At 48.4% G+C, this 14,467-nt stretch overlaps 1 protein-coding gene across 2 annotated transcripts in view; it reads right to left on the reverse strand.

Moving 5' to 3' along the window:
• Positions 1 to 2,131: 2,131 nt before the first annotated feature.
• KLHDC10 (kelch domain containing 10) overlaps positions 2,132 to 14,467 on the reverse strand; it is a 57,835-nt gene continuing 45,499 nt past the window's right edge. For both annotated transcript variants that reach the window (XM_062200143.1, XM_062200072.1), the window contains exons 3-10: positions 14,170 to 14,391; positions 12,702 to 12,856; positions 11,188 to 11,336; positions 8,039 to 8,123; positions 6,089 to 6,155; positions 5,207 to 5,254; positions 3,387 to 3,526; positions 2,132 to 2,756 (exon numbers count right to left, since the gene is read on the reverse strand). In XM_062200143.1, the coding sequence (XP_062056127.1) occupies positions 2,547 to 2,756; positions 3,387 to 3,526; positions 5,207 to 5,254; positions 6,089 to 6,155; positions 8,039 to 8,123; positions 11,188 to 11,336; positions 12,702 to 12,856; positions 14,170 to 14,391 (1,076 nt within the window). In that variant the 3' untranslated portion in view covers positions 2,132 to 2,546. The remainder of the gene's footprint in view (positions 2,757 to 3,386; positions 3,527 to 5,206; positions 5,255 to 6,088; positions 6,156 to 8,038; positions 8,124 to 11,187; positions 11,337 to 12,701; positions 12,857 to 14,169; positions 14,392 to 14,467) is intronic.

Here is a 14,467-nt window from a genome sequence, read left to right on the forward strand (position 1 = left end):
AAGACGGGCAAACATGAGATGGTACAAACATGAGTGGGGGAAAAAAAAACCCTCAACTCTAACAAAGCCAAGGAACAATAAGTCTCTAAGACCTAGAGTAAGAAAGCATGGACTTGAAAATCCAGCTTCCCCTGGAGTCGGCTTACACCAGCCAGCCAGTCACACCAGAAATTCCTGGCATAGTTCAACTCTCCAGTAATGAACTGGCTTCCCCAAGACTGAGGCAAAAAAGTCATCAACCTGCGTTATAGTCACACCGTACATATGTACTCGTATCTATTCCAATGCGCTTCTACAGACTGCTCTTAGGTTTACAGGACCGCAGAAGGCGCCTGGGAGCTTCTCGAAGAGACAGAGAAGCGCAGGCACAAGCTCTCCCAAATCAAGCAGCAGTGTGCGGAATCCCGAGTGCTGGGTACGGATGGACTGCGTGCCGGGTGACCCTCTGTACCGCATTCCACTGCCCTACGCAGAGCTTCATCTGGCATCCGGAACAGGTGCACGCGTGCGGCTCGACAGCAGCCAGCGCCCACACTACGTCACTGTCCCAGTGTCAGGTGACAAGGCTCCTTAGACATCCCGACAACGTCACCAGGTCCTCAGGTCAGGCCTCAGCGGCACATGAGCAGGCAGGCACTGAGCCAGATCCCGGCCTCTCCGGCTTTCTCGAGGAGCAGAGCTGGAGACCTGAGCACATCCCAAGGCCCACGGACGTCTAAGCACAGAGGCTGAGCCCTCAGTCTTTGGTCCCTCTCTCTACAAATGGATGACAGAAGTCCCTTCCCCACCCTCGACAGCGTGGCTTGCTCCACCTGGGACACTGCCCCACCCAAGAGCCACAGAATGGGCTGCAGCCACGCAGCAAAGCTCTGTCTTGAACCAAGGGAGCCGCTCGCTTTGACCTGCTCTGGAGAGAGCGCCTCAGCGGTGGGCAAGAGAGGTGCACAGGCCGCCAAGGCTTTCCCTGCCTCTCCTCCAGCCTCCTCACTCCCCAGAAAGGACCCAAACTCAGGCCGTGTGGTCAGCACAGAGCACAGGCTCCCGTGGGTGCACTCAACACAGACGGGCTGTGAGGAGGCCTAGGAGGTAGGAGCCAGAGGCCGTGGCGTTCTCTTCTCTAGAACTGAACACTCGAGGGTAACTTTTCGGCCATAACTCCCAGGTGATTTTAAATCCACACAAGAACTGAAGAGATCCCTTCTGGGGTGAAGGAAAAAGAAGGGTGACTTTAAAAGCTGGCACTTCAAGGAGAGCTGGGTCCTCATCCCCCGCTGGGTCCTGCCATGAGGCCCTGCATGGGAACCAGCGAGGTGCCCGGTACCGTGCCTCCAGCACCAGGGCCCGTGGCGGCAAAGCGACTGAAAATGAAGTCAGCTTGCTTGTTAGAAGTACACGAAACGAATCAGAAGTGAAGTTTCGCACCACAAAAACCAAATGGCACTCACTGTCCTCCTGGAAACGATACTGGTTCCAGGGGAAGGGGGATCTGTGGCTCCTCCCCTAAGGCCTTTGACCCAACCACCGGCCAATGATGCCCAGCACCACGCACACTGAAGCAGCGAGAGAAGGCGGCGACAAGTAAGGGGGACATCAAGGACCGACTGCTAGAGAATGTGAGCACACAGTCCAGAAACTGCAGAAGCAGCAAACGGCCCATGACAGTCCAAGCAGAGGCCCAGCTAACACGCCCAGGAGGGGCAGGTTCTCTGCCCTGTGCGCCTCTGGCCTCACCTCCCACGGAACTGATCCTGTTTACTTAGGGCCTACAGTTCCCCATGAAGAAATGAGAGAGACTTCCACAACCAGTAACAGGCAGAGCAGACGTTCAGAACTGCCCAGAAGCTCCGACCCTGGCCGCCATCGGTTTCTCCACTCGAAAGCCTGTCTCTTGACAGGCCAGCCGGCACCACTGCTGGTGCCACCAAGGTAAGGAAAAGACAACTGGCCGAGAATTGCTCCTCCAGAGCCCATGGACAGTCCTGGGGCTCCATGTGCGCAGCCCCGTCAGCCCTGCTTTCACGGCAGCCCCTCGGGCAGACGCACGGTCAGCATCTCGGCACACGTACAACCTGCAGGATCTAGAGCTGAGCTTCCTCGCTCTGTCCTCCAGACTACTTCTTGTAGCTGTTGCTGGATTTTAAAATTTACTTTATTTTTGCTGCTGCTGCTGCTGCTGTTTTAATTTGTAGCGCACTGGCTGACATGGTCATATGTTCAGTATTCCTTTTAAAAAAATGTCTTTATCTCCTCTTGATTCACAACATTATCAAGGTGCCTTCAGACTCGCCCGCAACTCCACCAAGAGGGAAGGAGTATGTGAGTGTGTGTGCATCTTGGGGCGGGAGAGAAGCAAAGGAGAAAGCACGTGGGAAGGTGAGATGTCCATAAACTAAAAAACCAATGTACAGAAAGGCATCTGATGTATTTTCTGAATAAGGCCTTGATCAGGGTAACCAATCCTCTTTGTAGCACATTCTACACTGCCCATAAATAAAGGAGTCTCTTTAAATTAACATTTCCAGTATCAATGAACAGTTCATACATCTTCATTTCAAGCGCTCGATGAGTCCCTGTGTGAGTCCCAGGTGCAAAAGCTGTGTGCGGGAAAGGTTTGCTAGGTTCGGGAAGGCGGCCAGCAGCTTCTCCCACGCCAGTTCCAGCAGGCTAGGTACCACCAGCCAGATCTTAAACAGCGACCCAGTCCGTTTGTTTTCGTGGATGTTCACGACTCCTCCATGAATGTACATGCAACCCGCCTACGAACAAACGGCAGTCGGGGGAGGACAAAGTGAAATGGGAGAGGAACGGACACCAGCGCTGGAGATTCAGCCAGAAAATGCAGAGTAGGCTCAATTCGGATGAGACCCAATAAAAGGACTCCTCACGGATCCCAGCACAGTGCAGAGATCCACAGGGGTTTACACAATGAATGGGTTACGATGGAAAACACTGTAGCTTTTTCTACCTACTTCAAAAGCAACTTCACTTGCTATTAACTAATATAAAACTGAAACTATAATAAGTATTCAAGTGCCAAATACTGGGAATACAATGATAAAAATAAAGGTCTTTTTAGCGGGATCTCCAACATTATGGTATCACAGGCGTAAAACCGCTCTGCCCTCCTAGGCTGACCTCTGCCGTCACTGGCAGGGCCCGAGTGCCACACGCTCCTTTTACGTTTGCGTTATTTTTTAAAATGGGCACATGATGGGGCTTTTCCTCCTCTTTTCTCAGAGGAAGAACTAGCTTTGGGAGGAAGTTTTAGAAACACATTGTGACCCAAAGTTTGCCAATATCAGGATCATTTTTCCTTGCTAATCTCCCTAAAAAGATTCCCCTCTCATCTGGAAAAACACAAAGAAGACGTGAAAACACAAACTTACCGGTGTCACAGCTGCACAGTGAAAATAAACTGGCTCTGGCATCGTGGCTGGCAGCTTCACCCACTGAAAAGTCTGCAGGTTCAGCTTCCAGATATCTCCCAGGATCACTTCTCCATTGTAGCCGCCACAGATAAAAACGTCTATGGGGAAAGAAAGCCAGGATCACACAGAGGCAAAGCGCCGGGAACATCACACAGCTGGGTGACGGTCGGCCAGGGAGGTGAGCTGCCCCGCGACAGAGGACCTCAGCTGTGTGGTCTCTCGTGCCACTGGCATGTCCCCAACTGAACTGGAACACTATGTCAGGGTCTTGACTGGGACTAAGGGTGCACGCCTCTACGGAGGCTTCCGGTCACGGTTCTCAAATTCAGGCACCTGCAGGTCCCAGACACAGGAAGCCCATGAGCAGGGGGTCTGGCGCAGATGCACAGAAGCACCCCAACTTCCAAAGAGGCAACGCCTGTGCGCTTGGGCTGACTCATCCCACAGCGGACTTAAGGTTTGCAATGGCCGGATCTTCCCATTGTTTAAGAGAAGCTGGAAAAATCTAGATTTTTGGTTTTTTTAAGAAATGCTTTTTTTGAGTGTTAGCCACTAATGTAGGAAAGTTGAACACACATATGAGTTACAACAAAACAGATCTACAGGTCATCAGCTTTCAAACTGCTCTTTTCACTAATGTCCTAGAAAGAACACACATTTATCTGCTCACGGAGATAAATGCCCTCTAAGGAGACATTTACCCCAGGAGGAACGTGCACTCAATGCTCAGCGTGGGAGCACAAAGGAGGTTCTTCCAGCTGTCAGCCCAAAGGACAATCTGGAGCTCCGTCTGATCTGCAGGATCAGGGGCAGGAACACAATTTTCCCAAAATGAAAGCTGTCGGTTTGTTCGTTGTAAAGTCAGTTAGTTGTAACTAATCAGACAACGTCTAGCCAAGGCTATGTGAATCTGCAGGCTGGATGTCCAGCCCTACGGCCGAATTGCCTTTGGATGGTGCTTGACCTCAGGGTCAAATGAATACACGCCTTCCTTGAGGTCTAGATGAAGTTTAAGACAAAACTTAATGAAGCTAGAAAACGCACCAAAAACTTCTCTGTTTTGGATTAAGGAAAACTTTACTGTACAGCTCCACACTAGAGATGCAAAGGTAAACAATGCTATCTATAAATCTTATCCAAAAAGCAGAAGCAAATTAAAGTCTCTCAGTACTAGAAACAGCAGAATAATCCTAGCTAAGCCTGAACCCAGCTCCTGAAAGGATACAGGCTATCACACTCACTTATGCACGCCCTCCCCCAGAAACATCCCAGGGGGTACCCCAAGCTATCAAGTCAGCTAAAATGAAAAGAAGAAACATTTCCTACACTTAGAGAAAGTGGCTGCAGCTGTTTTCTGAGCCCAGGCAATGCCTTTGTTTTAACGTGGCCAAAGAATGAGCTGAGAGTTCTACTTGGCCTCAGACAGAGGACAGAATAAACTTTGGGAAGCCACACGCCGAAGCAGTTCTTACCATTTTAATACAGTGTCCCCGAGCTCTCTGCTACAGATGCAGCCTAGATTACAGCATTCTACCATAACCAGATACCTGCTGAGGGGCAGATAACAAGTTCCCGTGCCACAATAAAGCCCAGTCCAGACCAGTGTATCGTACGGAAACTGCTGAGATGCCTAACTCTGCACTTCCCTTTAGGTTTAAGCTACCAGAAGCTTGCCTATCCCAGTCACCCGCCTCCGCAGAGCAGCTACCATTAGGGATCAAGAGTCCCAGCAGATACAAGTGCAGAAATGAAATCAAAGTGTTATTGAAAGTCCTTACCATTTTTTATTTGAACACAACTGTGACACCTCCGGGCTGCAGGAAACCCTGCCAAACACAGACAAAGGAATTCCGTTATTCACAGCCACACTGGGAGTAACACTGATAGGACACAATTACAGACATGCAGGTAACTCAGGCACCAGGCGAACACGGCCCGGTCCTCATTTCAGAATCCATCACAGCAGCACGATGCGAAGGTGCCGGAGACAGGGGTTACTCGTGGCTCTCCCAGCACCTCCCGCTCAGACAGGCAGAGCTGACTTAAGCTCCCGTTTCTCTCTTTTTTTTTTTATAAATAAATTTTTTTTTTTTTTTTTGACAGGCAGAGTGGACAGTGAGAGAGAGAGACAGAGAGAAAGGTCTTCCTTTGCCGTTGGTTCACCCTCCAGTGGCCGCTGCAGCCGGCGCACCGCGCTGATCCGAAGCCAGGAGCCAAGGGCTTCTCCTGGTCTCCCATGGGGTGCAGGACCCAAGCACTTGGGCCATCCTCCACTGCACTCCCAGGCCACAGCAGAGAGCTGGCCTGGAAGAGGGGCAACTGGGACAGAATCCGGCGCCCCGACTGGGGCTAGAACCCGGTGTGCCAGCGCCGCAAGGCGGAGGATTAGCCTAGTGAGCCACGGCACCAGCCTTAAGCTCCCGTTTCTTACTCCATCCGTATCTCCACACTTGCACAGAATGCAACAACCCACCAGTAAAAGTCCCTGCTCTGCTGCTCAGCAAAAATGGTGATTGGCTCAAGGAGTGTGAGTGACTCCCAACACCAGCTCAATAGCTCCTCGACTTGCCAACTCCAAACAACTACTTCTACCCTTCCCAGACAAGGAAAAGTATAAACTACGCTTGTTAGAGATAAACACACCAATAATTTACACTTACCTATTTTTTCATGGGGTTTTGTTGCGATTTCCTCCCACGCATTCGTTTCAAGGTTGTATGCGTGGATCTTGGGGAAGGAAACACAGAAATAAGTCACTATGCTTTCATGTGGTCTGGAAATGGATTTTAAAACATCTTGGCGCAGACATCAGCACAGCGGTGAGGAAGCTGCTTGGGATGGCTGCACCCCACACTGCAGTGCCTGCCTGGCTCTGCTTCGGCTTCCCACCGAGGTGCACCCTGGGAGGCAGCAGAGGGTGGCTCAAGTGCTTGGGTGCCTGCCACCCACGTAGGAGATCTGGACTGAGCTCTGGGCTTGTTTTGGGCATTCAGGGAATGGATAGATGATCTCTTTTTTTAAAGATTTATTTATTTCTTTATTTGGAAGAGTTCATTTATTTGAAAGAGTTACAGAGAGGCAGAGAAAGAGAGAAAGAGAGAGAAAGAGAGAGAGAGAGAGAGAGAGAGAATCTTCCATCCACTGGGTCACTCCCAAATCGCCGCAACGGGGAGGGCTGGACTAGGCCAAAGCCAGGAGCTTCATCCAGGTCTCCCACATGGGTGACAGGGGCCCAATTGCTTGGGCCATCTTCTACTGCTTTCCTAGGCCATTAGCAAGGAGCTGGATCGGAATGGAACAACTGGGACACCAACCGGCTCCCATATGGGATGCCAGTGTCAGAGGAGGTGGCTTCACCTGCTACACTGAGTCACCAGGCTCCAGCAAACCCACACTCTTTTTCATAGTGGAGAAGCAGCAAGTGCCAGTAAGGAAATGTGGGAATGCAGCTTTGACAAGACTCGAGAAAGGTTCCGCAGAAGACCAAGGACTCTGCAGCCTGGTCACGATTCTCACCGGGATACATTACCGTCGTGATATGTCAGAAATGCCATGCGCAGGGGTCAGGAAAGTCCTTCAGGATTCAGCTTCCCAAGCTCACTACACGCAGCCCTGACCGCGCCTGTGCTTCTTAGATCCACAGGACTGACGACGGGGAGGACATGATACTCTCCAGAGTCCTGGTTCCAGCTCTAATTAGTTGTTCCATTCAAGCTGTGCAACTTGCCTTTTCACCACTTTTCTTGTCTAGTGTTATGGGCATACTTTTCATAAAGTATTTTCAGAGTGTGGCAAATGCTGTCCACTGGAAAGCTACCAGGGACCCAGAATATGACCATACAATATAAAGAGCATCTAACACAAAACAGGTGTTGAAGAAGCTGTTCAAAAATTAAAATACCTAAAGTAACAGAACTGCCTTGCTTGGTATGGTATGGACCTCTTTCTAACCTTATCCCTCTCTGTTTTCTTTTTTCAAAAATACTTTTTATGTTTCTTATCTTCTTGAAAGGCAGAATGATAGAGACAGAGAGAAAGAGAGAGAGACAGAGTCAGAGAGCAAGCAAGCTATTACCCTTCTATCTGCTGGTTCAACCTGAAATGCTCACAACAGCCAGGGCTGAACCAGGCCAAAGCCAGAAGCCTGGAATTCTGATATGGGATGCTGGTGTTGCAGGTAGAGGCTTAATCTGCTGTGCCACAATGCCACATGGGTGGCAGGGACCCATGGATCAGAAGTGGAGCAGCCAGGACTCCAATATGGGACATGGGTATTCCAAGCAGTGGCTTAACCTGCTGTGCCGCATCACCACCACGATTTTTATTGCTTTATTTTCCTTTTATTTGAAAGGTAGAAAGCCCACAATAGCCAGGGCAGGGTCAGGACAAAGCCAGGAGCCCAGAACTTAATCCGGGTCCCTAAGCGGGTGGCAGGAACAAAAATACCTAAGCCATCACCTGCTGCCTCCCAGGGTGTGAGCTGTAGGCAGCTGGTTCGGAAACAGAGGAGCCGGGACTTGAACCTGGCACTCCCATATGGGATGTGGGTTTCCCAAGCACTGACTTAACTGCTAAATCAAACACTGCCCTTCTTTTTTAAAAGAGCATACCTTGTTCAAGGAGTAAGCTGTCCAGGAAGTACCACCTCCCAAGATATAAATCCTCTGCCCATCATGTGCAATTTCATGTCTGTATCTGAAAATACACAATAAAATGTTTATGATGAAGCGACAAATGATCTACCTGAGACCCAGCTGTAAGACTTCTTTCCCCAAAGATTTATTTTATTTGGAAGGCAGAGCAACAGAGAAGGAGAGACAGACAGAAAAATCTTCCAAAGGCCCCAACCAGGGCTGAGTCAGGCCAAAACCAAAAGGCCTCCATCTCGGCTTCCCATGTGGGTGCAGGGGCCCAAGCACTTGGGCCATCTTCCACTGCCTTCCCAAGATCATTAGCAGGAAGCTCGACTGGAAGCAGAGCAGCAGGAACTTGAACCACGTCTCTGATACAGGATGCTGGAGCTGCAAATAGTGGCATAACCCACTGCTCCACAATGACACAGCAAGATTTTTCTTAATTAAAAAAATTTTTATTTAGGAGCCAGCACTGTGGTTTAGTAGGTAAAGCCACCACTTGCAGTGCCAGCATCCCATGTGGGCACCAGTTTGAGTCCCAGGTGCTCCACTTCCAATCCGGCTCTCTGCTATGGCCTGGGAAAGCAGGAGAGGATGGCCCAGGTGCTTCGGCCCCTGCACCCACGTGGGAGATTTAAAAGAAGCTCCTGGCTTCGCATTGGCCCAGCTCCAGCTGTTTCAGCCAACTGGAAAGTGAACCAGCAAATGGAAGATCTCTCTAACTCTGCCTTTCAAATAAATAAATAAATCTTTTAAAAAATTTATTTAGTTATTTCAGAGGCAGACAGAGAGCACTGCCATTCACTGGTTCACTCCTCAAATGCCTGCAAAAGCCAGAATAGCGCTGGGCTGAAGCCAGGAACCAAGAACTCAATCCAAGTCACCCATGTGGGTCTGGGGGTGCCAGGGCAGCTATGGAACCCAATTACTCCAATGTGGAATGCAGGAGTCTTAACCACTAGGCTTAATGTCCACTCCTGCAAGATTGTTATCACATCATTACTTGTAATAATAAATCACTAGAAATAGTATAAGCACTTAATAGAACTGACTAAATTACAGAATATGCATAAAATGGGTTATCATGCATCGAGTAAGGATGTAGACATAAAGGATGGTTAATATATTGAGAACTGCTCTTCTCTCCTCTCCTCTACCTCAGGAACTAAAAAAAAAAAAAGTCACATAGGCCAACAGGCTATAGTCTTATTAACTTGCATATACACAAATATGCACGGGAAATGATTATAAGGATATAATCCAAAATGTTAACCCTGGTTAATCTCTGAGTTTCGATTTTGTCATTTTCTTCATTTTGCTTATTTATATTTTCCAGATTTTCTATCATCTTTTTATGACAATTTTGAATAAGGTGGGGAATGATCACAGTTCTAAAAAATGACCTGACTACATATAATTAGACGCCCTGGACTCTGGAATTTCAAATTAAAATATCTTTGCAGGGACTTAAAAAAGTTAACAGAGAAGGCATATAATGAAAAAGCTTGGCCGGCGCCGTGGCTCAACAGGCTAATCCTCCGCCTTGCGGCGCCGGCACACCGGGTTCTAGTCCCGGTTGGGGCACCGATCCTGTCCCGGTTGCCCCTCTTCCAGGCCAGCTCTCTGCTGTGGCCAGGGAGTGCAGTGGAGGATGGCCCAAGTCCTTGGGTCCTGCACCCCATGGGAGACCAGGAGAATCACCTGGCTCCTGCCATCGGAACAGCGCGGTGCGCCGGCCGCAACGCGCTACCGCGGCGGCCATTGGAGGGTGAACCAACGGCAAAAGGAAGACCTTTCTCTCTGTCTCTCTCTCACTGTCCACTCTGCCTGTCAAAAAATAAAAAATAAAAATAAAAAAAAAAAAATAAAAAAAAAAGAAAAAGCTTGTATAGATGCCGAATTTTTGACCCCAAATAAATTTTTCTTTTAATTTTACTTTTCCACAAACTTTTTGAAGTACCCCCATAAATTATGGGGAAAATTATGGTACTGTGGGTACAATATGAAAGACTATGGGAACTTTTATACATGAAGTCTAGCTGTAAGCTAAAACAATTCATAAAATGTCGACAAAATGATTTAAAGAAGACAACCACCTCAAAGTGCTTTGAACACTCAGTTTCCTCCTTTCCCTAAAGGCCCTTCTGCTGATAAAATTAATTACATCAAAAACCCGTTCCAGTACAAGCTAGCTCCCAGATCCTCTCCTGGTGGTTCTCGATAATCAGCCCACTGACATACTACAATGAAGGCAAAGTCTTCCTTAGCACTTAGATGCCATTTTGTCTAAAGTAACACAGAAACACTGGATTAGTCTACGTAGAGTGAATAACTATTTGCTTATTGGCTTTGCTTTTAACATGGAGGGGGAAAAATCTCAAAGTTTTTCAGTGAGTTTAATGTTAAAGAGGCTACTGCTATTTGACAGAAAAGTCAAAAAGCTAGGACTCTGACTAGAAGGCAACAGAACAGAACCATTCCTTGTCTGAATGTCTAACACAGCACTGAAAATCAACCACCTTCCCAATTACCCAAACCCACTCCTCACCCACCCATTTCATCGATCCGTCCATCCACCCACCTATCACTGAGCCATCCTTACATCACCCATCCATCCAACCATGCATCTACCCATTCGTCCACCCATTACCCACCCATCCATCACCAATCCACCCATCCATCTTCCCATACATCCTTTCTCCCATCCAACCAACGTCACCGAGCACCACTATGGGTATAGCACTGTGCCCAGTTCTGCAGACACAAGTGCAAGTAAATAGGCCAAAGAGTCCTAATATATAAGTTGATAAGGGAAATTAAAAACCAACTGGAAAGTAACTGTTTCCACTTGTTAAATGCGATTTGGCTTTTTCTCCGAAGTGTTAATACCTTCCTAACATATAAAGACTAAAGTATAAGAGGAAATAACATGAAAAAATTCTATAGTTCAGGCTAATGTAGCATTATTTTCACTAGAAGACCTTTTTCTTAGGGCTGACCCAGGACCTAAGAGCCAGTTAGCTATTTTAACTAAGGCCAAAGGGTCTCTTTCATGTTACCCACATTCTGAAAGAGGTCATATCTTAGCAAGAAATAATCAAGATGCTGTAATCCGAGAACCTCACCTCTCTTCTGGTAGGTCACAGGATAGGTTGTTTGGCTTCAGCTGTGTCCACTCTCTGGTATTGAGATCTAATCTGTGCAGGTCTGTGCTGTATATGTAGCCGGTTGTTCCTCCAAAGACATAAAGGGAGCCGTTGATGATGGCCATAGCCTGCACAACAAGGAGACGTGAACACGACTGACTCATTAGCACTGATTAAAGGATATCAATTCTTTATTATCTGATATTAGATTAAGTCAGGGTCTATGAAATTCTTTGTACTTTTTAACCTTTTAAAACATCAGACTCCCTTTTTAAAGGACTAAAGATTTTGGAGAACTTGCAGATTATTTTTAGAACCTGGAGACGACCTTTAGGAAGGTAAAACCTTACTCAACTGAACACAAGTTCTACCTACACAGGAGAGGAGTTAGATGATCCTTACGAAGGTCCCAAGAAGTTATAGATATTGACATGAGCACTTCCACGGAAAACCCTCTCCCTTTCTAAGCAATCGAAAGAAAATTGCTCTGGGGGCCAGTGCTGTGGGGTAGCAGGTAAAGACTCCATCTGCAGTGCCAGCATCCCATATGGGCGCCGCTTCAAAGCTGCTCCACTTCGATCCAGCTCTCTGCTTTGGCCTGGGAAAGCAGTGGAAGATGGCCCAAGTCCTTGGACCCCTGCACCCATGCGGGAGACCCAGAAGAAGCTCCTGGCTCAGGCTGGCCCAGCTCTGGCCATTGTGGCCATCTGGGAAGTGAACCAGCAGATGGAAGACTTTCTCTCTTTCTCCCTCTGCCTCTCTGCAACTCCACCTTTCAAGTAAATAAATAAATATTTAAAAAAAAAAGAAAAAGAGGAAGCAAATATGAACTTAAGCCACTAAAATCTGGTAGCAGCCCAAGGCACTTAACAGCCTCCACTGATTCTTCAATGTGACTTCAGCTATGTTATGGTCACTTCTTAGAGCTTGAGTGCGTGGTCATTTTAAGCTTATCCCATCACTCTCACCCAGTCTCTGGTGTATGGTGCCCCCCATCTTCCTGGATATAACTTTGCAAACCTAAGGTCTGAAGCTCTGGAACCTACATTAATCCCAGCATAATCTGTTTTAGCTCAGATCCACACATAAATCTCTTAACCAAGTTCAGGGACATCCACTCTCCTACTTAGGTCAGAAAGCTCCCCAAAGAACCCTACCACTCGAAAAAGGAGAGGACCTACACCCGACTGGAGCCCAATTTCTCACTGGGGTTGGGGATGGGGGCAGGGTTCTGATACTGAAAGAAACTTGCTTTTAGGCCTAGGTCAAGACCCAAAATTGGATCAGACACAAGGAGTGAGGGCAAGAAAGGGAAGGAAATGGCAAGCAACAAGATTTAAAAATTATAGTTCACATCAGGACTAAGTAAACACTAACCACGCTGAATTTATTTTCCACTAAAAACACGGGTAGTAATATAAATATTCTGATACTGCCCACAGAGTAGAAAGACACGAATAAGCACGCCGACCGCGGCTGGCCGCAGACGGTACCTGTCCGTATATGCGGCTGGGCTTCTTCCCACGGCAGCTGAGCAGAGCCCATCGCTTGTACTTCACGTTACACACGTGGACGTCATTGCCGTTGCTCTCGCCGAACGGGATGCCGGTGCCTCCGAACACTAGCAGGTTGTTTCCATGCAGAACAACTGGGGAGGGAGAAGCACAGATTCCACTCACACACTGGCTCCCTGCAGCTCCCACATCCACTCCGAATACCCGAGCAATGCCAGCAAGTCTGCTGCCACGCGCTCAAACCACTGACAGCTAAGTCACTGACATCAAAGCCCTGCAGAAGAAGGGCCAGTTCACAAGGAACCGGAGCGTCACTCAGTCCACTGGCAGCTGTGGGACATGCGCGCAGCACCCAGGGGTGCCGTGCACGGTGCGGAACACTGGGCCACGTGAGCTACAGCGTGCCAGGGCTGCTCCAGGCGGTTCCAGCGCACAGCAAAACAAAGGACGGGAAGCTTCACGCCTGCCTTGGCAAGCCCAGGTGGGACTCGGGAGGAAGCGGTGACAGGCTCATTCTGGTTTGCCAGGGGGTGATTTCTGCATTGTAAATTATGGTTTCTGCAATTTTAATCCTCTCCCAGATAAAAAGCAATATACCAACATCCTGCAAGTGACTGCTGCTCTCCCTCTCTCTATCTCTTCTGTCCCTGCCCCCCCACGTATACACACACACACACACACACACGAACCACACATCATCAAACACACACACGCTATCTTCTACAAAACAGGGCCACTATATTGCTTTGGTAGCTTTTTAAAAACATGTTTAATTCTTTGATACAATGTCGTGGGCTCCGGGCTTAAATTCCAGTGCGACCTTAGCAGAGTTACCTAACCTCCCTACATGAATCTTCACTACACTCCTACGAGGTAGGGACTATCATCACCTTCTCCATTTTTGTAGACATTGAAACAGAGGTGGACAGTGCTTTGGATTCCGTCCCGGGCGGTCTGGCTCCGGAGCCTCCACGCTTAGCCGGGACCCTGAGGGCCTCTCTGCGACCCCCATTCCCTCACCTGTGAAACGGCAGTCGCTCCAGTGCCTGCATCACAGGGCTGCCGTGAGGACGAGCGACCATGGGTGAGGAGTACTCCGCTCAGTGGCTACTCGTCATCATCGTCAGGAACCTCGTTTGCTGATCTACCAGCCTATCTGAGACAGCAGGTACTGAACCCTCTGAGATGCTCTTCATCCCATTTTCCAGGTAAGGACATTAAAGCTAAAATAAATCTGGCAAACATACAGTACACGGCTGGATTCAAACTCATGCCCCAGCTGATTCTGAACCATCATGCTATATATTACTACCACTGTAAACAAGTCTATCCATTAAAAGTGAAGTCATATTACAGTATTATAAATCCTTGACAAGGAACACATGATACTGAAGTTGTCCTCTCAGACGCTTCGTAAATTCAGAAGTCCAGAACTGCTTGCACTCACGTGACATGGACGCCAGTTCCCGGGGCATGTAGCCGTCAGTGCCCATCTGGTGCCATACTCCTGTAGCAAAATGGTACCTCCAGAGCTCCCTGAAGAGAGGGTAGTCCTCATTATCTGGCCCCCCTGACTCATCATAATCTGGGTTATAGCCTCCAAACACATAGAGATTGGTGTTATCTGCCACACAACGATGTCCACTTCGTGCTGGTGGAGGTCTGTGGCCTAGGAGAGAAGAAGACAGGGTCTCACCGTGGCCCACCAGACTAAAAGCACGCACAAAATTAGGCAATGGCCATTT

This window comes from Lepus europaeus, chromosome 1, assembly GCF_033115175.1.
Source record: "Lepus europaeus isolate LE1 chromosome 1, mLepTim1.pri, whole genome shotgun sequence".
NCBI lineage: Eukaryota > Metazoa > Chordata > Mammalia > Lagomorpha > Leporidae > Lepus > Lepus europaeus.